The sequence below is a fragment of the Abramis brama genome (genome assembly GCF_963993115.1).
Source record: "Abramis brama genome assembly, chromosome: 24".
NCBI classification, from domain to species: domain Eukaryota; kingdom Metazoa; phylum Chordata; class Actinopteri; order Cypriniformes; family Leuciscidae; genus Abramis; species Abramis brama.
This window is the reverse complement of record NC_139986.1, coordinates 3,847,729-3,874,953: the sequence shown is the minus strand read 5'-3', so window position 1 is coordinate 3,874,953 and position 27,225 is coordinate 3,847,729. Positions and strand designations below refer to the sequence as shown.

The following is a 27,225-nucleotide window of genomic DNA, read 5'->3' as shown; positions in this document are numbered from 1 at the left end:
AGAGAGAGAGAGAGAGACTCACTCTGAACAGACAAAGGTAATTCACACACACCTCTCGAGTTTTTAAGGATTGTTAAAGTCAAGTTAAAAGTCGCTTTCAAACAGTAATGAATTTAAACAAGTGCTATAATTAATTTATAGTCTTAAAAAATGTGTGTAATTTAAAGCGGGCAGATTGCTAGTTCTAACTGGCGGAAATAACCGCCATTTTACTCTTCCGGTCAAATATTGCGCTGCAAACATCAATTCTGGCTGTGGACCATGGTATAAGCGGGAAACAGCCGCACAGGGTGTTGTAGAGCATGTGATGGATTTTAATTAATCAACTTTAATTATTCAACTAACATTTGTTTTTCTTGCAGGAATGACATTCATATGCTTTTAAATGTTTCCAAACTCTTTGGGGAAAACTTGTGACTTTGAGTATGTGTGTGTGTGTGTATAAATAACAGAAAGGGGAAGTGAAACTACAGATGACTAGTTCTCAAAACCTTGTGATAAGTAATCACAAAATCTGAGTTTGCTTGTGCCAGTGACAGAGGAAAAAGGTTGGGGCTTTTGAACCAATTGAACCAATCATATTGAAGGTGACATGTTAGTCTTATTTGTTTTCTCGATTCTATAAAAACTGTTGTATCTGTGTTTTACGGTGAGATTCTCAATGATTTGTCTCAGATCCTCCGGCCTTGCTTCTTGGGAGATATTCCCTGAGAACTGCTCGGGAAGATCTCCTGGCCGTGATTAAAACATTTAAAGGACATTTGCAGGTCTGTTTGTCGATTTATTCCTGCGCAGGAAGCTAGTTTAGGAAGTGAGCTAGTTTAGGGAAGCAAGTTAGTTAGAGTAAGAAACTCGGCCAGTTGTCGACTGAAGATGCAAGAGCTAGAGTATAAAGGTATTGGGAGTCGATTAGTAGACGCCCCAATTTAAGGAATTGGGTGTCGATTTGTAGACGCCCCAGATAAAGGTATTGGTGTCGATTTGGAGACGCCTCAGATAATAAGATCAATTGGGTGTCGATTTAGAGACGCCCCAGATAGTTAGGTTTAGGGAAAAATCTACCACAAACATCACCCCAAAAATTCACTACATTTATATAGCAATTTTCTGGGTACACAAAGCGCTTTACATAGAAGGAGGGAATCTCCTCAACCACCACCAGTGTGCAGCATCACCTGGATGATGCGACGGCAGCCATATTACGCCAGAACGCCCAACACACACCAGCTAACTGGTGGAGAGAAGACAGAGTGAAGAAATCAATCAGTATATATGGGGATGGTTAGGATGCCATGATGGACAGAGGCCAATGGGCAAATTTGGTCAGGATGGTGGGGTTAAACCCCTACTCTTTTTTCCCGAAGGACAACAGTTCATGACTGGACTGCGTAAAAGAAAGTTCATTGAAACAGTAGCTGGTCCTGCATGATATCAGTGCTGATGAAACCACGTACTGAAGAGTGCCTAAGGCTATGTTCACACTGTCAGTCCAGATCCTAATATTTGTGTATTCGATTGGAATCTGATCTAAAATTATTGATGTGTACTGTTTAGATCTGATTTGTGTGTCCATGCAGCTCTTTCGTTTTCTGGAATATCTGCATTGGTTTCTATGGCAATGACGTTGCGTTGGTAGGAATACGCCAAAAACAACAACAACCGCAACATGGAGGGGTTTGCAATGGAGATGTTGTCTAATTTAAATTTTATAACATGGAAATGTGTAGCCGTGCATTGGACTATATGAGGCAGCGGCAGAACTGTAGGAGGATGGGATGCGTGGCTTTATTCCTGCTGTCGTCTCCGTCGGTTTCAAAATATATCTCCGTCATATTGTAATTTTCTGCTCGTCCGGCACTTTGCAACAACACAGCCTTGTTTTGGCAGCGACTTTCAGCATGTTTCCTGTAACAACGTCTTTTACGTGGCGTGAGAAAGTAACATAAGCCATGCGAAATCCGATCAGAGCAGACAGACTGAAACGGATTTCCAGAAATGCGATTTGTATTGCAAACCACATATGGATGTAGCTTGAAATGGAGGTGATAGGTGCGTGGGGAAAAAAAGACCATGTAGGTAGGTCAAGTAAAACAAAAAACAAAGAACTCCCGCACACTATCCGTACTTGCAAAAAAGTATCAAAAATTCTTTATTAGCAACGTTTCGGTCTCATGATATATGACAACATATAATGTTTGCATTATACAAACATTACAAACTCAATCACATTTAAAATAGTCACATGACCAATCAATGTAAGGATCCATTTGCACCCAATTAAGCTAAGTGATTAAATACATAATTAGGGTCACATCACCATCATAGACAGGTACAGACAATTGTAAATAATATTTGCACTTCATAACATCACATTAAATACTGCTTCATCATTCATACCCCTAGGTGATAAAGTCTAAAGGATAAAAATCCAGAGCAATTCAATATCACCCCCTCTAGATGCCACATTCACTTTTTCAATCCCACAAAAACGTAAGGAAGAGACATCGTGATTCAAAGATAAAAAATGAGCCGCAACTGGATAATTTACATCTTTTCTTCTAACAGAACTCTTATGTTCACTAATTCTTTGTTTCAATTGACGTGACGTTTTTCCCACATAACCTAAACCACAAGGACAACGAATCAGATAAACAACATGAGTAGAAACACAAGTAATCACAGAATTGATTATATATTTTTTACCAGTTCTTGGATGACAAAAAAATGATGTTTTAAATGTATTATTGCACTGAGCACAATTCCCACAATGATTGGACAAAAATCGGATTTGGACTGACAGTCTGAACGTAGCCTTAAACCCAAGAAGCCCAGAAACATCCACTGAAAAAGTTCCAATACAAACAAATTCCCTTTTGGTTGATCATCAGAAGTGTGTTCTGTAGTAATGCAAAGGATCTGTAGGCAGAGCCCTTTAGCAGGTCTCTGTAACTAAAGTCCAGCAGCTTGATGTCATGTGAAGCTGTGGGAATCAGTAGGTTCTGTAGCTTGACGTCACGGTACAGGACTCCACGGCTCTCGCAGTGTTTCAGCGCGAGGATGAGCTGCACCAGCGCTTTCATCCAGTCAGCCGTTCACCTCACAGAAACTCTGGAGATCTTGGCAAGGAACTGGCCGTTCCAGGATCATGCTGAACGAGTGGGACTTTCAAACCACTCCACGAGCTGCAGGACATTTGGCAAGTCTCTTATATGAGGTGGACAGGCGTTCCTTATATTGGACTTTGCTGGCTGCCGCGCTCACACTTCATGTGAGTCTGATCTGTTGACACAGAAGCAACCAACTCAGAAGGCAGAGGTGCTAAATATCCAGGTAGCTCTTGCCTCAGCGTCTGGGTCAGGTTTGGCTGCAGTTTCTGATCTCAGTCACCAGTTCAATGTTTCCCAACCTCCTGACTGGCCATCTGGGTGAAAGCAGCACACCTGGATCTGGAGCAGCCTGATGCTGGAATATTCCATACAACAAACACTTAAACGCTCTATTAGTGATGTTTTATTAATAATCAATGTCAGCGCTATATTAGACGACAATAATCCTCCATCCTGGAGATGTGGCCTATCCAGTGCAGTGCAGCTTCATCTTCAACAGCATGGCCTCGACGCTGGTAAACCTCCGCCTGCTCAAAGACTTCAGTTTTGGTAATGAAATCATTCCAGTGGATGTTGAGCATGGTATGGAGACAGCACTGGTGGAAGCCCTCAAAGAGGTGGTGTTGGTATGACCCACGATTCTGAGCTGAACAGAACAATACACACTCATCTTTGTGCTTTTCTTCAGGTGCTTCTTGTTCCAAATTCTTTTGTACAGTCTGCCAAATGAGCTGTTATTCTTTGCCAGTCTATCAGTCTCTTTGTAGACCTTGGCGTCAGTGGAAATGAAGCATCCCAAGTAGGGGTGTGCAATTAATTGAATTTCGATTTCGATTTTGGCTCCCAACGATCACCAAAATAGTACAATCGAGTAAAAACGATTATTTTGTCATGTTCTGTTTTGCAATAACACTCTTATTTTGTCTTGTGTGCTGAATGACACGTGCACGCGCACATCCGCTCCTCCCAAAGCCATGAACTCCCAAAGCCATGAACTCTCTCAGCCTATACAGTCAGGGAGGCAAGTCCTGTGCATATCATCCGCTGGAATTTAAAAACTCAGCGCGAGTAAAGATGGCAGAAGGAGGGCAGCCAAAGCAGCATTTGGTGAGGAAAAAAGGCAAAACCAACTCCGTTGTCTGGGAACAGTTTGGCTTAGAGGAATCCGACGACGAGCAGAAACATGCATGCTACGTGCAAGATTTGCTACATGGTAGTGGCTGCAACGCAAGGGAACACCATGAATTTGTTTAACCACTTGAAAATTAAACACAGAGTGACCTATGATAATCTAATAAAGAAACAGAAACAGCAATCCACAACCCCCTCAACATCCTCCATAACAGACAAAGGCTGCTGAGCTCTTTGGATTAGAAGTCAGCTTGAAAAAGACAGTTCTCCATCAGTCCACACCTCCATCAGTCCACTACAGTGCAACTCCCTATCTGGTGAATTCGGAAAGGCACAAAAAAAAACTGATTCCGTTGCCTATCATTTAGCTAAAGACATGCGCCCCACTAGCCCAGTTGACAACCCTGGATTCAAGAAAATGGTCAATACGTTGGATTAGCGCTATGCTTTGCCAGTTGAACTGTTACCAGTGGTGATGTATGGAGGGTGGCAATCTTCCCGAGGTGTGGACTGATGGAGAACTTCTGTATTTTTCAAGCTGACTTCTAATCCAAAGAGCTCAGCAGCCTTTGTCTGCTGCCTGTCACTCAGCATCAGAAAAACAATGTTGAGTGACAAAATAAGCTTATTCATATATACACTATGGTGAGAACATAATGTATAAGTACAGTGTATAAGTGCATCATTTGTAATGCAACTACAGTCACAGAGCGCCACAAACAGTTTCTTCTGAACCGAATCAATGAGCATATGCTGCTGCATTCACGCCACGCCGTAATTCACTCTTTTCACAATTCCAGGTTTCTCAGAAGCGGAAGTCGTCATAGTTGGGTAAACTTCTATAGTGGTGAATGACTACATTATTTTATCTTTTTGTGTATAATCATTTGCTCAGATAGCTGTATTAGAATCACTATATCCTCTGTGCTGTATCCTCAACAACTAGTTTTTTTGTAATTTGATACAATGTATTATAAATGTACATACATTTTTTTCAAGTGAAAATATAAAAAACTTTATTTATGATGTTAAAACACATCATCACAGTCTGTGAAAAGGGTCCATTACCATAATTATGAAATGGCAGCCCGTGACGTTTAACTCTTTGCAGTTCACGTCCTCAGACTCAGACCCTATAGCTTTAAATTGGTTTTACAGCTTGTGCTCAAACTATGTAAATGAATGTCAAGTACAAAGAGTGCTGTTGTCCCAGACACGAGTAGGTGGGGTGGGTTGTATTACTAGAAAACAACATCTGTTTAAATTTTGTACATGCATTTTATTTTGTTAATTGAAATACTAACATTTAGGTGGACAGTGCAATCTGCAGATAATGTCTGTCATATATTTTTTTTTACCCTCAATTTTTTTTTTTTCATGGTGTAACATGATAGTGATTTCATCCCTGCATGTAATTTGTAAGGGGTTACACTGACAGTTCTACACCTGCCCTGAGTGGACCGCATAAAATAAAGTTTAATTTTAATTAATTTTAATGTTTTTCTTTAAAACATTTGAATAAATAAAATGTTTGTTTGAATAAACATTCTTGGCACATTAATCAGATCCACGTTTCTTCAGCACTTTAACTTGAATAAGAACGCTGTCTCATATGCTTTGCTCTGCTCTGTTAATTTCATATCGGAAATTCACCAATAAATGTAGTTATAATTATTTTGTTTTTCAGGACTACAGTCCTGAAATGCAAACACAAACTGTGCAGTGAGCCGTTACTCATCTTCAGCAGAGCACAATTGGCCAGCAGGTATTTTTAAACGTATCAAATTTCATAATGGTATTATAAGTCAGACTGACTCTGATCATTATACACTCACAGCCTAGAACAGAACAGCCTTTAGCTTAGTGTGAGGAAAAGACCTGAAATAGGTCACTTGTACTCATTCATTACAAAATTAATTATGTGAATTTGTTGTTTTAATTTGAGCAGTGCCCCCTGCAGTCGAGTACTGTGCACACTTGACCATTACATCAGTCTCCTGTGTCACACGTTCTGCTCAGATTAGAGACTCTCTTCCAGCCACAGCTCAGTGCATGTGTTTCCTAACGTCTCCAGTGCTTCTGTGAAGTATGGACTACGCTAAAACATTAGTTCCTACATCTGTAATGAGGTAAGACACTATTTGGGCTTTATAAATAATAATTTTTAGGCTTTAATATTGGAGAGCAACTTTTATGTAATTTATGAAAATATGCTCTATGAAAGTCTTGTTTTATTTTAAATCCTATAGTAACACTTTAAGGTTCAGTTTGTTAACATTAGTTAATGCATTAGTTACATCATATATTTAGGCTACAGCATTTATTAATCTTGGCCATATTAACTTCAACATGGTATTTTTTAACATTTAAATTTGTATACATTAAAAATGTTTCAAAAACAAATGAACAGAATAACTATTTCTAAATTAACATTAAGCTAAATTAATAAATGCTGTTAAATATTTATAATTCATTGTTAGTTTATATCTACTGTAACAAATTGACGCTTGTTGTGAAGTATTATCTTTTTAATAGTATTAACTAACTAGCTGAATAATGACACTATTGTCTTTTTTTAGAGCTGCTTTACAGCAGGATTAGTTTCTGTTTGCATGAAATATCATTACTTTCCTGTTTATCTCTAAAGCTGCTTTGAAACAATCTGTATTGTATGCAATTCTCAAATGCACAAATCAAATAATTAAACACCTGTAAAATGTGACCACATTTTATATTAAGAGCTGTTTTATTTCACAATAGTGTAAGTGATCTGTACTACTATTATCTGCTGTGTTTTATCAAGCATTGCATTATAGGCACAATAACAGACAGTAACGTTTCACGTCCTGTTTATATAACCATAACTCAATCTTAACAAACCAAACTGTTTGGTCAATGGCAAATTGCCTAGGTCACCAATGTCCGTTAAATCCTTTCAGAAAGCTGTTATTTCTGGAATTCAGACAAGCTGTAGCCAGTCTGAGTCCAGAAACTATAGACTGTCCTGAGGTTGCAGGGCTAGTCCTGAAGTTATTTTCTATACCCCAAACTCTGTCATATTCAAAGTGTCTGATCTAATTGTACTAAACCTCCCCAGGTCTGTGTCGTCGATGACGTCTCTTGCCCAGCGAATGCTGCCTCCTCCTCAGGCCCGTCCGTACAGGGTGTGCTCGCAGAACCGGCGCAGGAGGACGGGCTTCACGAGCACCTCTCTAGCAGACCTCAGGGAGCAGGTCAGATTATACTAACATTCTGCTCAACAAGGCTCCGTCTTCATTTAATAAAGTAATATTATGAAATATTATATTTAAAATAACTTTTTAAATGTTTATAAAAAAAATGTATCTCAGAAGGTAAGGGAGAAGGTAAGTGACTTACTTACTTACTTACTTTTTTATTTTTTTCTCACAGTTGCGAGTTTAGAGTTAGAAACTCGGAAATGCAAGAAAAAAAGTCAAAAGTGTAAGTATATAAACTCGAAATTGCGAGTTATAAAGTCCAATCTGAGGGGGGGAAGTCAACTCACAATTCTGACATTTTCTCATAATTGCGAGTTTATATCTTGCAATACTGAGTAAAAAAAATCACAATTGCGAGATGTAAACTTGCAGTTTCGAGAAAAAAAGTCAGAATTGTGAGCTTCCATGAAAGTCTATACTTTTTCTTTTAATCATCAAAAGTATTAATTTCTTTTAAAAAAAAATCTTACTGACCCGGACTTTTTTTTCAGATTATTTTTAGTTTTAATTATTAATTATTATTATTTATTTTTCAAATGTGAAAAAGTTTTAGTAATACTTAAAAAAATAATAATAATAAAAGTCATGGAAATTTCTGAAGTGAATAGAGAGCCTAAGTCCCTCCCCTCCGCTTCCGGCTCATGGGACCTTATTTCGGAAAAAATATGTATGGTAGTCAATGGCGAGAGACAACTTATCTTTTTATTCCGTCTGAACTGTGCCCTGAATTACACATGATGTTTGTCAATTTAAAAGATAATTATGAAAGTCAAGAAAGTCGCAGTTTGTCAAAACAGAAGAGTAACAGTTAGTTTTATGTGAAAATCGCTCAATGAACTACATCTGTCGTCTCGCACTATGTACGTCACAAGATCCGTTGCTCGTATGTGTGCAGTCTGGTACAAAACACTCAGGCATGACGGCGTAACGTTACGATTATAACGTAAGACTATAGAAACAGACAGAGGTTAGCTTCAGTAAAGTTAGCTTCATTCATTGAGAGAAAAGGTATGACGTCACACGTGCACCTTTTGGGTTTGTAGTCTCTGTAATTACATATTTTCACAGTCTTGTACCTCAACAGTTTTACATCAAACTGCGACTTTCTTGACTTTAAAATGTATCTTTTAAATTGACAAACATCATATGTGTAATTCAGGGCACAATTCAAACGAGATCAAAATATTTGTTGTCTCGCGCCATTGACTACCATACAATATTTTTCCGAAGTAAGGTCCCATGGTGGTCAACCGGAAGGGGAGGGACTTAGGCTCTCTATAGACCCTTTTACAGTTGGTAAACATGGTGACTTTTTTTGTGGGCGGAGCTTAGGTGGAGGCAGAACCAGAGCTCTGGGCAGACCGATCCCTCTGGCCGCTTCACTAACGTTAGTGTGCAAGTTTTGTTAGCTTGTTTTTTAACAAATCCGATTTTATCTTAATGTGCAAGGTCACTCACTGTCCAGGACCGCGATTGTTATTTGCAAAAGTTAATTTTAACGGACATCCCAGATTGGCTGACCCGTAAGCGCTCAGTCAATGGATGGACGATCTGACAGGATTAACGTTAACGCTACCGCCGGTTGAGTGGCCTGACTTCTACACCTACCCGATAGAGAAACTGAGCGCAAAGAGAAACTGAGGGCATATACATATTTAGATGCCTATAACTGTACTAAATGGTCACGTACAAGACTTGTGTGGTATAAGCCTACGATCCGCAGTTCTGCCTAGCCAGTGCCAAGGCCAGACAGAAGACGACAATGTAAAGAGTGACATTACGGTGCAATTTTAATGATGTGAATATTTTCTAGGAATAAAAATTCCAGATACAGCATATTCATTTTTTAGCTATGTATTTGATTACCCTTTCTTACCAGGTTCTTCAAAAAGTCTAGTCACAATCAATCAAAACAATGTATACAATCATAGATGATTCACAAATAATCACAATCATTTAGAAAACATTATGCGATAAAATGTCAAATTGGAGCCTGTACTCTGTCGATTCTTGTACCCAACAACACAACAAGATGACATTTAATGACAATAATAATAATTAAAGCTCCTTTTTATGCAGCTGAATCTGTGCTGGTTTGTATTGGCCGCCTCCAGTTTTCCGCTTGTTTTGCCTCCAGCTAACGCTGTGACGTAATTGTGACGTCGGCGTAAAAGGGGTTTATAGGCCTACAAATTTTTCTAAACTTTGACTGTAGCATAAGACACTCATTCTGTCTACATTCAGATCTTATTGGAGATATATATACATAACCGCATTAACAATAGGGCCCGAGCTATAAACGGGGGCCCATGATTGGCTGTGAAGTAGATTGACTGGCCATCGGGAGCACCTAAACTTTTCCCGGTGGTTCAGTCACGAATACCCCATCACGTTCCTGCATATTAAGCGCTGTTTTTTAGTGGAGCACCCGAGATAGGCTACTATGAAGGGGTCCCTTGGGTTGGCTATAGCCCCAGGACCCTATGTGTTCTTAATGCGGGCCTGTATACTAATATTTGCACCATTCATAGTATGTGAAGTCTGTCTCTCTCTCTCTCTCTCTCTCTCTCTCTCTCTCTCTCTCTCTCTCTCTCTCTCTCTCTCTCTCTCTCTCTCTCTCTGTCTCTCTCTCTCTCTCTCTCTCTCTCTCTCTCTATCTCTCTATCTCTGCAGGTGGCCAGTTCTTTCTTGATGACGTGTCAGTTGCTCACACTGGTGTTGGAGGATGATGGGACAGCGGTGGACTCTGAGGCTTTTTTCCAGTCTCTGCCAACTAATACTCTGTTCATGGTCCTGGAGAAAGGGGAAGTTTGGACCCCTAGCAAACTGGTACAGCACTTACATATATATATCATTTTAACTGAACAAAATATGTTATTGGTTAACTGTAAGTTAATTTACAAAAAGTGTAATTTTCACTGTAAAATTATATAAAAATTGTTTTGGGAAGTAAAAAGTATAAATGACAAAATACAGTGCAAATCTGCCTTACTGTATATTTAACAAGACACTACTTTTACAGTAAAATATGTTTATTTTTTATTTTTTACTAATAGTTTTTCATTTACACCAGGGATAAATAAAATCATAAAAAAATAAAATTAAAATGAATATTTAAAAAGATGTGAAAAAAAAATGTATTTACCTGCCTGACATTAACCGACATCACAAAACAGTGAACAGGCAAATGTGTTGTTAAATTATTCAAATAATAATTTAAAAACTCAGGGGTAACATAAATATCAAGTAAATATATTTAAAGTTTGAAGTGAAGGAATTCAGAGTTTGGGAATCCATGTTGTACATTAATAAACAGTAAAATTATGGTCCCAGAAGTAATGCTAATGCATAACATTTTATTTTATTTCTATTTAAATTTCTACTTATTTCTTATTTTTGCTATGAAGTTATTAATTATGCCACGTTTCATGAAAAAGCTATTATTTTGATTAATTCTAATTATTCTGTATACAGAATATCTGTAATATCTGTGTGAATTTTAAAATATATTGTGACCAAAATGCAATCCCTGAAAAAATCCAGAAAATTTGTTAGCATACTGTTTTTTTAGAAAGAATTTTTGCAAACCACATCTGACAGTTCTTACAGTAAATATAACAGGATATTATTTTCTTTACTGCATACTTTACAAGACATTTTCCCTTTTTTTGTGTTTCATAAGCTGTGCTTAAGCAAACAATGAAGACAGATTTGAACCGGTCAAATCAGGATTGCGTTCCCTAAAGCCGGATCAACCAGATCCCAAGTGTTGCTTCATTTGCAGCTGTTTATTTATCAGTTTTATTTTCTTAACAAGATTTAAAATTATCTTCAGCATTTGTTATTTAAAGAGTATTCATTTCATTACTGAAAGAGTTATTTTAGTTAACCCATCTTTGTGTTTTTGTTCCACTAGGGCGCAGGCTTGTATTTACCCAGAACTCCGATGACGTAACTGCTTTCAGTCAGTGATTTTGTCTCACAACATATTTGTTTTGCCCTCAATTCATATTTCCCAGGTTCTGCCAAGTTTCCGACAGCCGAGAAGAAGTGGAATTGCCAAATTGAGCTTTGACCTGTACAAGCTGAACCCAAAGGATTTTCTGGGCTGCCTCACTGTTAAAGCCACACTCTATGAGATATACTCACTCTCATACGACATCAAGTGTACCAGAGCCAAGTTCTTTCTGATGTAAGAGATTCTCTCTCACACACACACACACACACACACACACACACACACACACACACACACACACACACACACACACACACACACACACACACACACACACACACACACACACACAATGAATTTCCTAATGCCAGGATTTAAATCTGCAATCTTGAAGTCAGCATGAGACAGAAGTTGCGATAGTCTTTTCTTCCCTATTGTGACGTATATACGAATGAAACGCTTCTGGAACAAGAACAAATGTGGGCGGGGCTTGATTTTGTCCATTGGGAATTGATTGGATGGTTGTGGTTTGCTATTGGCTGATCTCATGTGAGTGACAGGTTGCCCCGCCCCGGTCATCAGAGAAGAGAACAGATGCTGCAAGAGGGTATTCTGATTAAAGATTGAGGCATGTGAATTTAGAAAAATAATGTGCAATGATAAATCATTTATAATAAATACTGCAATATTCCATTTAAAAATAAGAATAGTCAATTTTGATTTGCTGCAGATGACTTTAATTATAAATATTTTCTTGACACATACAGTTGGATCCAAAAGTCAGACATCTAAGACATCTCGGTACTTCTAAGAACAATCAGAATCTGATTACCATGGGACAAAATTCTACCTTGTTGTTATGAAGTCTAGTACTAAAATGTCTGTCTGAAAGTGACCATTTATATTAATATTACTCCCTTTTTCCTTCTTCAGGTCTTTACTGCGATGTTTCATGTACGTGGCCAAACTGGCGGGTCAGGTTCTCCTGTGCGGATCCTCGTATGTGTTGCGGTATATTGGGGAAGAGGAATGCTGTAGCTAAACGTCACATCAGATAGATGGGGAAACATGAATACTGCACTTATGTTTCGCTTTTGCTTGCATGCTTAGACAAACATCAGTATTTAATATGGTTGGTAAATTACAGTAGCCTATGTTTTACATGGAAGAACTGCTTATTTCGAGGGTGATAACATTAAATGTGTGTGAATCTGTACTGTGAATAAAAAAATTGTGAACTAAAGGACATCTTATTATTGTCATCTTTTATCAGGCTTGTGCTAATAATAATAATAATATATTTTATTTGTATTGCACTTTACATTTGGAACAAATCTCAAAGTGCTACAGTTAAGATCATGTGCTGAAAAATGATCTCCAGTTTGACTTGTTTTGTGACTGCATTTTAAAAAGACTTTATCTGATTTACTTATGCATCAAAATGAAACTCCAAAAAGTTCCCAAAGATCCCCTTCTTCCCCGATTTGTGTTTCTGGGTGACCAGGTTGATTTTGTCAGGACTACACATTTATTGTGTAACAAATGCCTCAAATGTATTTTTTGAGGACATGTAGCCTATCTGGTAGGTTATATAAAAAGACAATAATGGAAAAGGCAGCAGATTATCATCATGATTCAGGTAGACTTGTGATAAATAAGCTGTTGTCGTAAAGAGACTGCTCGGAAAAGACAAGTAGGCTACATAAATATAAATGTCTAGACTTTCTTTTGAAATACAAGTTAGGCTACTCTGAACAAACTGATGTATTGTAGCCTGATATATTATTTTGCAACGTATTGCAGAATCTGTGACTAGAAGAGAGCAATGACAGCACACTTGTGTGATTGTGCAGCTGATGTGTCATTCACATTCCGACCAATCGTGTGGAAGCTGAAGCTCGTGTGTCTCAGTGAACTCACAGTCACCCTGCAGTAAAGCAGAGCTCAGAATCTGAGGAGCATCTTCACACAACTACAACAATGAGGGAAATCGTTCACATTCAAGCCGGACAGTGCGGCAATCAGATTGGAACAAAGGTTAGTCAAATGTATTTTATTTTCATATCACACTGTGTCGGTTTTAAACTATATTTTGCACTTTCAAAAACAATTTACGGATTAATACAGACATATGGAAACTGAAACTTAGGGTTTTTTTTTTTTTTTTTGTTTGTTTTTGTTTTTGTAGGGAAAAACGTTTTTGGGAAACTTTAAAAAAGTACCTGAAGCTGATGACTTTCAGTCATGATAGTTCTCTAATAGACTTTTACAGCGCAACATCGCTACTGATTACAGGCATATTGAATGCAAAACAGCTGCAGTGCAAACAAGTTCGATTCTTAAACAAATGACTCGTATGATCCGATTCTTTTCAGTGAATCAAAACGTACTGCACGACCAGTGTGATTCGATCCCTGAACGTTAATTTTCAGTGATTAAAATAGGATTCCCGACTCCTAAAGGGATAGTTCACCCAAAAATTAAAATGTATGTGCCCCATTGACTTCCATAGTATTTTTTATTTTTTTTTCTACTATGGAAGTCAATGGGTGTCGTCAACTGTCTAGTTACCAATTAAAATATGTTATTTTGTGTCAAACAGAAGAAAGAAACTCATACAGGTTTGGAACAACTTGAGGGCGAGTAATTTTTTGTGGTGAACTGTCCCTTTAAGATCCGGTTCTTTTTCGTGAATTTCTTTTTCTAGGTATTTCTTTCTCTAGTCTGGTGTAGGCTACTAAAAACGTTACCAAACTAAACTGTTTAATATCCGTTCAAATGAATCGCATCTGGAATCTACAGTAGCCTGACTCTCTCTCTACAGCTGATTACAGTTTGTCAATGTGTGGTTTTATCATATTTACTGTAGGCCTACTTAAATGTGATCAGTGCTTGAGTCATGGTAGGCAACAACCCGTTATATTTTAAGGGCACATCAGTTGCCCTGGGTGTGGCAAGATGTGTCCTACTGTGCGCGAGTATGCAAAGAATCTCAACACTCAAAGAATCTCGTGCTTTGAAATCTAGTGAAATCACATCCGAACTAACACAAAACAACTGTGTCACATCTAGTTCTGGGAAGTCATCAGCGACGAGCATGGCATTGACCCAGCCGGCAACTATGTGGGTGATTCAGGGCTGCAGCTTGACAGAATTAATGTGTACTACAACGAGGCATCCTGTAAGTATGTGCATCAGTGTGCGAGTATGTATCAGTGCTCTTGTTGCTCCCCCTCACAAACTCACAATGACCTTAAACTTTGAGCAGTGTAGTCAGCTCAGAGGAATTTCCTGGGCTGATCTGACTGCACTAGCATAATGTTGTATTAAAGGATTTACATAAATTAATAAAAACAAATATGAATTAATTTACAAAATGTGCATTGTTTTATCAATTAATTTATAATAATTTAATTCATTTATCATCTGTTTTAGTGATAAAGTTTCACAGCATATATTTTACAGCAAACAAGATTTATAGCCGTGTGTGTGTGTGTGTGTGTGTGTGTGTGTGTGTGTGTTTAGCTCACAAGTATGTTCCCAGATCTGTACTGGTGGACCTGGAGCCTGGAACTATGGACAGTGTTCGTTCTGGGGCATTTGGACAGCTTTTTCGACCAGACAACTTCATCTTTGGTACCGTGTCAACATGCCAAACTCTCTTTTTTTATTTGTAGGTCTGTTAGCTTCAAGCCAAAGAATGTAGGCCACAAAGAACACATAATTGTTACATTTGTTTTTATATGTTCTTAGAACGTGCTCTTATTCCTTCAAAAAAAAATTGTTACAATATTGCTCAAAAATGAAGTTTATTTATTGGCACCGATGGTTCCATGAAGAAACCTTTAACATCCGTGGAAACTTTCCATTCCACAAAAGGTTATTTAAAGTTCCCATGAAGTCAAAATAAACGTTTTTTGGCTTCAAGTATGAATATACTTAAAACCTCCGCCAATATGGATCAATGATTTTGATAACATCACTCTGCACTTCAGCTTCTCATCAGATTTTCTGTCCAATCAAATGCTCTCTAGAATCTGAAGCTCCGCCCCCTACATTATAATTAGACACCGAAGCTGCGGCTGAAATCGGTCACTTGTTCACACATTTACTTTTTTCTACATGGTGAATGGCACATAGTGCACTATATAGGGATAGGGAACAGTTCAGACCGTGTAAATATGCTTACCATTGGGGCGAATGAAGTCTGTTTCACATTAGTGTCACGCAAACCGCTACACCTCCGGTCCAGAGACACGATACACAGAGCGGATCATGTGATCGAGTCGCCACAGACCAGAAAACATATCGGATACATTTGAATTCTGCACAGAATGTTTATTTTAAAGCGATATGGAGGAGATAAGGAGGAGAAATGGTTAGAGATTAGGAGGAAACTGTGGCTTTTCCGAGCTCAACGGCTCCGGTCGAGCTGCGATATCAACTAAACGCTATTGGCTATTTTAAAAAGGGGAGGAGCTGACTGATATGTCCCACCCTGTCTTCCTGTTTCAGTGGAAATTGCGTCAGAAGAGAATAATGATGAGTGTTTCAAGGCACTTCATTGTGCCTTTAAAGTGGAAAAAGGTTATTTTGTGAATTTCTGTGACATACACTACCAGTGAAATGTTTGGATACATTTACACATTCTTTATTGTTACTATTTTCCACATTTTTTTAATAATAGTTAAACATTTTAACTACAAAATAACTCAAATGGAAGTATGGGGAATTATGTAGTATAGTGATACATTTATTTTCCTTTCCTATAAAACCTTATATAACTTTTAGCATTTTCAGAAACAATTTACTGATTAGTACAGACTAGAGACAGACCTTATATGTATTGTTGGGAAATGAAACTGTGGGTAACTTTAAAATTGCACTTGAAGTTAATGATTTTCAGTTATGACAGTGAAAATCTAAACAAATCTAATGTTATATTTTAGTTTCTTCAAAAATGTTTACTTTTGTTATGGAATTCATAGCCTACATAGATTACGAGGAACTATAAATTTAAAGGGACACCAGGCAAGTCTGTAGCTCCCCCTAGTGTCTGGTAGTAAATGCTTTCAAACACTCTGTCATAAAAACGAACTGTTGTCCCTCCCCCCCTCGCCACGAGCAACCCAGCTGAGCAGAGGAACAGGCTATTTCTACCGAGACAAGTAAAGCAATATTTTCTTTCCAACTGATGGCGATTTTTTTTAAATATTTTTTTATTTTTTTATTGTGTTGTCATGCATACTATTATTTTTACCGGGAACGAACGATATGAACGAGGCGAACTACTGCTTTGGTGTTTGTTTGTTTTTGGGAGAATGGGCATGAGCATAAATATATATATATATATATATATATATATATATATATATATATATATATCGGAGGCTAATATTTGTCTAAAGTTATATTAGCAAGGTCTATAAGTTAATCTGGTAGAATGACGGTTTACCTTTGCTTGTCTAAGAAAACATCAGAACGTTTTTTCTAGCTCGATCATGATATGTGCAACATGTTTATTGCCTATTATCAGACGCGTTGACTTAGTGACATAAAATAAAAGTGTAAGTTACACAAATAAAACCGACAGAGGAACGGCCAAACAACTACAGAAATCAAACGTGTTTGCTAATGACAATGCTAACATCAAAGTTATAGTATCTAGCGTACTAGTAAGCCCGTAACAGACAGCGATCATAATAAAAACCTTTACAGACAATAGCAAACATCCTGAGGTCGCAATTGCTTGAAATTTAAATAATAAACACAGTTTATTCCAAAGATACTTACAAGTGCAACAGCAGGATCAGCATCCGTTTTGCAGGCTTCTGTTTCTCTCAGTTCTCCCCATTCTGAAAAAGCCGGTCCGATATTTACTCGAGTCTGACTTGCTCGGTCAGTATCCCGTTTCCTCTTTCATTGGTCCTCCGACAAAGATTTCCTAGCTTTCTGCATCTTTTTTACAGCCTCAGCCATAACTCAATCTATCGTTGCACTTTGCTTATAGCTAGCCGGTGCTTGAATGGGGGCGTGTACGTGTGCAGTGCCGTCAAGCAATTCGTTACATCGCGAGACCTGATATCACGCGATACTTCCTGACGCCGACCCGCCGGCCCAAAGTTGCAAGTGAGTTTTTTCCGCTCTCGGGCACCAGGGGGGTGTGAAACCACCACCATTCAACTCGAAATAAGTAATATAACCATTCCACTGACTCCAAAGCTGTTCAGTTAAGGTTAAAAAGTTACCTAGAGCACCTTTAATGTCTACATATATGGCAGGTGGTCACAGTGTATATAAAAGAGGCACAATATACTGTAATGTTCTCTCATCAATATCACTTCTCAAGACAAGTGTGGACAAATTTTATTTTGACAAGAGGAAATAAATGACGTTCACTAATAAAAATACTTCAATGCAGCTGGAATGCATGCCAAGAATGAACATAAACAGCACATAGGCTATGATGAATGCTCCACACGGTTCGCTGTAGTCAGCGGCTAAGAATATTGTATTTCGTTTTCATTGCAAACCAATTGGTTCCACTTTATTTCGATAGTGCACTTTAGACATTCTACTAACTATAAGTAACTTTGCAACTACATGTCAACTAACTGTCATTAGAGTATTAGTAGACTGTTAGGTTATGGTTAGGTGTTAGGGTTCGGTTAGTAGAATAAGTTGACTTGTAGTTGCCAATTTACTTATAGTCAGTAGAATATCTGTTGGGGGACCATCAAAATAAAGTGTTATCAGATATTAAGCATACAGTCTACTAATACTCTATTGACAGTTAGTTGACATGTAGTTGCAAAGTTACTTACAGTTAGTAGAAAGTCTAAAGTGGACTATCGAAATAAAGTGTTACCAACCAATCGTCCCTTATTGTATTGCTTTTGCAGGACAGACAGGTGCCGGAAACAACTGGGCCAAGGGCCACTACACGGAAGGAGCCGAGCTCGTGGACTCAGTCCTGGATGTGGTCAGAAAGGAGTGTGAGCATTGCGACTGCCTGCAAGGCTTCCAGCTCACACACTCCCTCGGTGGAGGAACCGGATCCGGAATGGGGACACTTCTGATCAGTAAGATCCGAGAGGAGTATCCAGACCGCATCATGAACACCTTCAGCGTCATGCCTTCACCCAAAGTGTCCGATACGGTGGTGGAGCCGTACAACGCCACGCTCTCGGTGCATCAGCTGGTGGAAAACACTGACGAAACGTACTGTATCGACAACGAGGCGCTGTACGATATCTGCTTCCGCACGCTAAAACTCACCACTCCCACGTACGGGGATCTCAATCACTTAGTGTCTGCCACTATGAGTGGAGTCACCACTTCGTTACGCTTCCCCGGCCAACTGAACGCAGACCTGCGCAAGCTAGCGGTCAACATGGTGCCGTTCCCTCGCCTTCACTTCTTCATGCCCGGATTCGCGCCATTGACCGCGCGAGGAAGTCAGCAGTATCGCGCGCTCACGGTGCCTGAACTCACACAGCAGATGTTCGACGCCAAGAACATGATGGCCGCCTGCGACCCGCGGCACGGGCGATACCTCACGGTGGCTACCGTTTTCCGCGGGCCAATGTCCATGAAGGAAGTCGACGAGCAGATGTTGGCCATTCAGAACAAGAACAGCAGCTATTTCGTAGAGTGGATCCCCAACAACGTTAAAGTCGCGGTGTGTGACATTCCACCCAGAGGACTTAAGATGGCCTCCACTTTTATCGGCAACAGCACGGCCATCCAGGAGCTCTTCAAGCGCATTTCCGAGCAGTTTTCGGCCATGTTTAAACGCAAGGCCTTCCTGCACTGGTTCACTGGAGAGGGAATGGATGAGATGGAGTTCACCGAGGCCGAGAGCAATATGAACGACCTTGTGTCGGAGTATCAGCAGTACCAGGAGGCTACAGCCAATGATGGCGAGGAAGCATTTGAGGATGACGAGGAAGAGGTGAACGAGTGAACAGCAGATGCTTTTTTTGAGTGTGTATGTGTGTGTGCTTTGAGTATTTTTTAAGCTGTGATTTTTACGTTTTGTATGTGGATGACTGAAGTCAAAGCGTGTTTGCAATAAATGCATTTTGAGGACCATATACATTGTACTGTCTCAGAGAATATTTTTGGTTTTTATAATTTAATACACTTGGACTGGAATAATTTATTAATAGTGCTTACTAAGTATTAAATGGTTTAAATCAAAATTACCACTCAAAATGTCTTCCAAAAAATAAATAAAAAAATAAAATAAAAAAAAAGTCAATATTTTAACATTACCCTTGTGGAAAAAAGAAGTGTGCTTAATTGTATTGAGTGTGCACTTTTAGTGTACTTTAAGTCCTAAACGTATATTTTAAAAAACTGTACTTGCAGAAAAAATTATATTTATGAAATAAAAGACCACTTAAGTACACTTAAAAAGAGTACACTTTCATGACGGTTTTCAGTATATGCTGTCCTTTTTCATACAGCGAAATACAAAGGGAAACAAGAAAATGATCAGGAGGAAAAGAATTCAGCGACTGAAAAGAGCTTGTTATACCATGCCACATGTAACGTTATTCTTCTGACATCTGAAAATTCAGCCAAGCTGAGATGGATACAGATTATTTGTAGTGCAACCTTATGATTTGAAATTATTTCTTTCAGTCCTTTTGTGTGGATTCTAAAGTCTTCTTTGGTGAAATCGAAAGTGCCTCGTTAGGAAAAAGGTGGATAGTCCGAGAGATTTGACGTGTGCTTGCCAAGTTCAAGTTGAACTAAAATCCTGTCGGATAGGTGAGGTTAAAGCCAGTCATTCTGAATAACACAGGCTTTCATGTCCGCAACACAAAGGCTCTTGTTCCAGCCTTGGATGCAAATCCTGCTCACTCGACCTTCTATTATTCTCAACAGCTGCTGAGCCAGCCGTTCTACACTTAGCAGCGTGTAGCTAACAATAGAGGAGGTCCAGGCTCGACACCACTGTTTAGAGCCACAGCATTAACAAACACAAAGGGCTTTCAGCTGGAAATCATGGATCAAATTCTGTCATTGCAGCTTTTCAAATTTCTAAATGTAAAACTAATCTCTTATGGAGGTCCGTTGCTCCAAACCATTACATATAAATATTTTGTTCATTGGCACACTGAGCACATACTGAAAAAGTCGGGAAGCCATATGGAAAACACAAAAAGTAATTGTTTAATAAATGAGTCCTCCATAAATACATAAAATGAATAAATGTAAATATCATAAAGGAAATGGCAAATAAAAAAAAGTAAATGTAATAAATGGCTAATTAATTTTTAACTATTTAATTATTTATGTATTATATTTTATAATTAATCATTTAATTACAATTTTTACTTCATTTTGCAAAGGGCTTTATTTATATTTATATTTTTCACATTTTTTCAATTTATGTTTGCTAAATGTATAATTGTAAAAGTTAGCATGCAGCATAATTAACATTAAATTAATTTTTAATAAATGAACAGAAAACAGGCTTTATTTTAAGGTGTCCTTGTTACAGTGTAATAACACATTGAAATACTGAGTAATATTAATTAACTTCCCCCCCGGTTTCACAGACAAGGCATTAAGTCTCGTCCAAAATGCATGTTTGAGCTGTTTTAACTGAAAGCAACTTGCACTGAGATTTCTTAAAATATGTCAGTGCCATTGTTTTGTCTCAAGATGCACATCTTTCTACTAAGACACGTTTATAAAAGCTACTTAAATGTCCTAATTGAACTAAGGTTTAATACTGGCTTAATCTAAGCCGTGTCTGTGGAACCGGGCCTTCTTATAGTTAGGGTTATAGTTTGGTTTAGGGTTAGTTGCGTGTAATAATGCATAATTTACTCTTATTACTACAGTAATTCATGTAACATGTAGCCTAAAAAGGACACTTAATTTTTATTTTATTATATATTTTTATTTAATTATTGAACAAGTACAATTGCACAATTTTAATTATTAAATAAAATGTTTGTATTGTACACATGCATTTTATTGTCAGTTTGTAAAGTGATTTATTTCTATTTTAAATAATTGCCGCACATTTTTACAGTCTCTCTCCTTGTCCCCCATACTTTTAACTTGCTAACAAGGCCAAAGGAGTGATACAGTCCCTACACAAAAAAGTGCAACATAAAAAGGTCCATGTGCGTGATATTTTGAAATATGAAATGGTTATTGGCCGGATCAGTGCAGCTGTGTGTGGACGCAGTGGTTTAGAGGTCTTACTTTGGTATGTTTAACAGCTGCAGTCGACTCAGCTGAGAGGAAAGTGGGTCAAAGTGTCTCGGTCGCATTTCCGTAAGTATCAGAATGCCAGAACCTCCACAGTTCCAGGATTAAGAGGATATTGGTATTTTTTCCCCCCAATTTACTTACCTTCATAAATATATAACTCAGTAGACTAAATGTGCTCTGTATTTAGCCACAGTATTACTAACTCACTGTCAAAGCGTGTGGGAGTCACACACACCATGCCCAATAAGGCTTTGAAAATGTCTCTGGAATCTGCATGTCTCATTTGTTTAAACCAACTAGTCATCCTCAGATATACTCCAAAGGCAATGCTTACCCTAGAGATGGGTGCAAAGTAACACTAACTATGCAAAGTGTCTGCTGAAAAAATATAGCTCATGCCTAAACATTTATAAAATACGATTTTATACATTTACTGTCACATTAAGGTGTGCCCGCGTGGCACAGATTCATGTTTCCAAAAGAACTGCTTTCTGCAGGGATATTTCACTTCCGCTTATATTTATGGCTTTATATTTTATATTTATATTTCCACTTATATTTATGGCTTTACTCAAAATGTTTATACAAAAGCAAACCCTATCAGTTAGATACTTACAGTATAGTAACAAAGAGGCAAAGGGGACAACAAACTAGACACATTCCAGACTCGTCTATTCATCCCAATCCCTTCCATTTTAGAATAACACAGATAAGAGTGTATTTTGTCATTTAGGGACCATGATGTAGGCTATATTTCATTGAGTGTAGATACAACTTTTGCATCCAGTTATGTGTGTCTCATGTGTATCTGCTTCAGATTTCTGAGCTCCATATGAGTCAAGCAGTGTCCTTCGTGCATATTCATATCACTGTGAATACGTGTAAATAGCCTACTGTATTATAAAATGATTTATGATGAATGTGACTATGGGAAAAGTTAAAAATTATAAAATAATGAAGTGTCATTATAATAGATTGTTCTCTATGTAAAAACATCATCTGGATAGCATGTGAAAAATGCAAAAGTCAACGCTACAATGCCTAGATGTTTTGGGTGGTTGTGCTTGGCCTAAATGAATAGTCCACCCCAAAGCCTCTATCCATCTGACCTGTGGCAGTGGTAGAAGAGGCGCATGCTGTCAGACAAGGAGCGCGTGAAGATCGACATCAACGCAACAAGATGATCACATGCAAATTCTGAGGTAAAGAGCATGAAATGAATAAACAGAAATGAATAAACAGAAATGCCCAGCTTTTGGGAAAAAAATGCAAAAAGTGTGGAAAGGCAAAACACTTTGCAAATGTAGAGCCCAGATGAGACAAACACCCAAAAGTAACTTGACTAACAGTCTCCGTGACGGGGTCGGGCTCTGAGTCTGCTGTGGGCATGGCTGAAGGGCAGATATGGGGATCCACAGTAAACCAGCACCCACTCATGTACGCAGCGAAGCTCCCTCGAGGACCCTCCACAGGCAGATGTGCCAGATGTAAAAAGTCCCTCATATGGGCCTTGAGGGAGCGATCTCAGGACCTTCCACAGACAGCGGGTAAATCCTTATTGTTCGTCTACTCGTATTGAGGGTTCTGTGTTCTGTCACTGGTTGCGTGTAGTAATCCACAAAGATGATGCATGATGCAGAATGAACGTTAAAGTTGCTTTTAATAAACACCAGGAAGAGAAAGCACTACCACACAACAACACTGATGTTACATTGACAATGCAGATCAATGAACTGAGGAAATATAGGTCTTAAATACACAAGAAAGGATCATAAACGATACAAGTGTGCACTATTCAAAAAACATAATAATAATGAATGAATGAAAAATGGAACCGAACATGACAATGAAACTATACACACACCCACACACACACACACACACATTCAGTACTGCATCAAATGCAACTGCTGACTGATTCTTCAATGATCAGTTTATACAAAGCTTCACTAACAGTTTTTTATGCATATTAATATTCAATAGCATAATAAACATATCTAAACTGAACTGTTTAACAGAGTTATGGCATACTTTAAGGTTTAATTTTCTAATTGTATGTTGTTATTTTCTATATGTTTGATTTTTAGCACATAGGCTAGATCTACTGGTAGTCATATGGTTTATAGCAGGTGTGAACAGTGCTTAACAATCATTAGTCTAAAGGGCAGGGTCCAGTGGGGGTGTTATAAACCATTAAAGCTCACTTGCCCTCGCTGTCAATGTCAACAGAAAATGTCAACTTTTACTTAATCTTTACAGTTTCCATGTGCCTGTTATGCCTTGCATCATGGTTGTGGGTTATTGCCGCTAGGGTTTGTGGCTCATCATTAACGAGTTGGTCCAGGCAATGGTTGTGCATTATGTAACATGCTGAGACTAATGAACTGATGATGTTTTGTTTATTATGCTAAAAGTATGATCAATAAGGTTTCTATTGATGCACGTCTGCCTGGCAGTCGAGTGTCCATTGTCTCTTTAAGGTCAAATGCCAGGTTGACCCACACTGAAATGCCTGAACTGGTGCTGACTATAAACAGTCTGTCAGAAATGTCAGGGAATCATCACAGTATGATCTCATAATTGGGATATGACAGTGTTAGCAGGGCTTCGGTAGACAGCACTGCTGTGGCACATTTATGCCCTTGTGTAAATGTACAAAAAAAGTACAAAATCATGTCCGTGTATTTCTACCAGAAAGACTCGGGAGAATAGATATTATAACAATCATGCATTTATTAGTGACCCAGCAAGCAATATATGTGATAAAGTATTTGGCGTAGGCCCCGTCCGTAACTCGCAATCCGAGGGTACGGATTCAGCATTTCCTGCCTGAAGATGAAGGCAGGGGCGCAGCCGACCCCCTGTGAGGTATTGGAAGGGACCGTCCTGGTGGTGGTGGGGAGGTTGGAGGGGAAGGGACCATCCTGCGGTGGTAGAGAAGATGGAGGGAAGAAGCCATCTTGTTGGTGGAGGGAAGAAACCATCTTGGTGGTGGTGGGGTGGATGGTGGTGAGTGAAAGCGTTCAGCATCTGCGAACTCAGACAAGTGTAAGTACGGGTCCTTTATACTTCTAGTATTAGAACATGATTGGATAGATGAGAAGGTAATAAGAGACGCAACAATTGAGTCTTCCCGGCAGGACTTATGCTAAAGCTTTCATTTTTGTGTTGTCATGCACACAGGTCCCACGATGCACAGTCTCATGCAGCTTTTCCACAAGTCTGGTTACATAGAACACAGCTACACAAATAGGAGAATAAGAGGCATTTAAACACACAAGTAACTTGACAAACTAACAGCTGGCAACAATCAAGGAAGATCTAGGAAATAATGACATAACAACGACCTGAAACAAGAACTTCCAAATAAAAAGCCACCATGAACGGAAAAACTACAAGCAAGACAAAAAACAAACTTAAACCATCCTCAGATCCCTTAATCTTATGGGTCTATGTATCAGTGGTTCCCAAACCTTTTCTGCCAGGCCCCCCTTTTGTTGAGAACATATTTTACAAAGCCTACATGCATCCACATAAGGACACTTTTAGACAGGACATTGCTTGCAAAATCCTAGGATTATTTGAAACATTGTTATAAATACAGTACTTCAACTTATCTTCAATGGCTTCTTTTTGTGTTTGTGATGTGAAGTCTATAAATGGCGTCTTAACCTTCAACTTACAATACCTGAGATTTAATCACACACATCACTCTAAACAGGCAGACAAGCCACATTAGCATGACATACAGCGTCTTACTCTTTTCTTCCTGTACACAAATATCATATTACATGATGTTAATGGATAATGAAGACGAGGCTTTGAAAATAAACATCCGTCAATGGCATTATTTTATTATCTGTCGCCATCTAGTGGGCATTAAGATCAAACCTCTCACTGTTTAAACTTTAAAGGGATAGTTCACCCAAAAATACACATTGTATCACCCTTTACATTTACTTACTCTCATTCATACATTCATATTCTTCCAGGTCATAAGTGGCCACCTCAGATGTAACTTTTCCCCCAGTAAAATCAATCTAATATAGCCTGTTCAATAGTCATTTAAAAATAAATATATATTTTAAATTTCGAAGGAAACCGATGTGTGGTACTAATAATATTTATGCAATAATTATGATCAATTTGTTTCTACAATTTTTACAATATTTTGTTTTTAAATAATTTTAATTTTAATTAACCTCTTTATTGATTTGAGCTTTTCCTCATTGTGGCTGATTTGTACTTTTTTTTATTTTTAAATGGTAGTTACGTCCCTTGTTAATTGTGTTAGTTTTTTTCTTTCCCTTTTGTGTTACTTTCGCTTTCAGCAGGTTGACAGTGGTTTCCATTGGCTCATTTATCTGTCAATCATAGAGACACTTAGTGACGACAGCATTGTGTATCCACCAATGAGGGCAGGCCATGAGTGTATAAAAGAGCAACCCTGTGTGAGGAAGGTAATTCATTTGATTCATTCTTACCATGCACCTTGTTCTGTTTCAATCTGAGCATACCTTTTCTGGCAGTCAGTCAGTGATCTTGATCCATATGCTTCAGGATGTCCTTCCTGCAAGATGACAGCATCTAAACCCTCCGAACTTGCATCAACAGATTATGTCCTTGTTGACGTCAAAGAATCTGAGAACTGGGGCATTGCTCAGTTGTGACTTCAGCATCTCAAAACTAATTTGCTGTGAAGTTTCTCAGTGCCAAGCTACACCACTTTCCAGGAGTTTCCTCTGTGGCACACTGATTTACGACAGGTTTGGAACAAACTTAGCAAGGTATTAAACCACCCCATATGGCTGTAGTTTTTCTTAAGCCACACATTACCATTACTTTAGACCAGTAGTTTAGATCGTATTTTTCTTCACGTTCTGGTCCTTTTGGCTGCTTCTACCAAGTGACAAATTAATTTGAATGCTTGATGATATGGTTAGTCGCAACCTTATCCAAACCTGACCTGTGATCCATTTTTCAGTTATTACCCATCGGTTGAGAAGCACTCACCTATCTGGTATATCACTAACTAGGTTTCAATTTCTTGACAGGTATGTTGTCCATGTTAACAGAAACTAACAAGTGTGATCAGAAAGATCAGACACATTCTTCATTGCAGAAGTTAAAGCAGCTTCGAAAAATTTAAAAGTAAAAAAGTTGGAAGAGTTTTCACAGTTTTCGCTTATCTGACATCGAGGGCCCTATTTTAACGATCTGAAGCGCAAGTATCAAACGCGAAACGCAAATAACTTTGTGGGCGGATCTCGGGCGCTGTTGCTATTATACCGGAAGGATAAATGACTCTTGCGCCCGACACAAATCTAAAATGAGTTGGTCTGAAGTAGCTTCATTACTCATAGGTGTGGTTTGGGCGTAACGTGAAATAAACCAATCAGAGCATCATCTCACATTCCCTTTAAGAGCAGGCACGTTTGTTCCATGGCGGATATGCTATTATAACGGCGAATTTGCCAGACGCACACCAGGAGCGGTTCACAGCCGAGGAGACCGACGTTCTTGTCAGGGCCGTAAAAGACAGAAAAGTGAA

General features: G+C 38.5%; 2 protein-coding genes across 2 annotated transcripts; both read left to right on the top strand.

Annotated features, from left to right (window-relative positions):
* Nucleotides 1–6,067: 6,067 nt before the first annotated feature.
* cidea (cell death inducing DFFA like effector a) lies at nt 6,068–12,678 on the top strand. Its single transcript, XM_084103020.1, has 5 exons — nt 6,068–6,367; nt 7,336–7,471; nt 10,151–10,306; nt 11,497–11,669; nt 12,369–12,678. The coding sequence occupies exons 1-5, from the start codon at nt 6,327–6,329 to the stop codon at nt 12,475–12,477; spliced, it is 615 nt and encodes a 204-aa protein (XP_083959146.1). The 5' UTR covers nt 6,068–6,326; the 3' UTR covers nt 12,478–12,678.
* Nucleotides 12,679–13,334: 656 nt separating this feature from the next.
* On the top strand, nt 13,335–19,531 carry tubb6 (tubulin, beta 6 class V). The gene is made up of 4 exons (XM_084102752.1): nt 13,335–13,472; nt 14,508–14,616; nt 14,961–15,071; nt 18,338–19,531. Exons 1-4 carry the CDS (start codon nt 13,416–13,418, stop codon nt 19,399–19,401), a joined length of 1,341 nt encoding a protein of 446 aa, XP_083958878.1. The 5' UTR covers nt 13,335–13,415; the 3' UTR covers nt 19,402–19,531.
* Nucleotides 19,532–27,225: the final 7,694 nt, after the last annotated feature.

What these genes read in the sequence shown, in the direction of transcription:
- tubb6 (XM_084102752.1), top strand. Translation starts at nt 13,416, where the DNA reads ATGAGGGAAATCGTTCACATTCAAGCCGGACAGTGCGGCAATCAGATT. An exon ending in GCAATCAGATTGGAACAAAG is followed by an intron (nt 13,473 to 14,507) that starts GTTAGTCAAATG and finishes TGTCACATCTAG; the next exon opens with TTCTGGGAAGTCATCAGCGA. An exon ending in GTACTACAACGAGGCATCCT is followed by an intron (nt 14,617 to 14,960) that starts GTAAGTATGTGC and finishes GTGTGTGTTTAG; the next exon opens with CTCACAAGTATGTTCCCAGA.
- cidea (XM_084103020.1), top strand. Translation starts at nt 6,327, where the DNA reads ATGGACTACGCTAAAACATTAGTTCCTACATCTGTAATGAG. An exon ending in TAGCAGACCTCAGGGAGCAG is followed by an intron (nt 7,472 to 10,150) that starts GTCAGATTATAC and finishes CTATCTCTGCAG; the next exon opens with GTGGCCAGTTCTTTCTTGAT. An exon ending in TTTGGACCCCTAGCAAACTG is followed by an intron (nt 10,307 to 11,496) that starts GTACAGCACTTA and finishes CATATTTCCCAG; the next exon opens with GTTCTGCCAAGTTTCCGACA.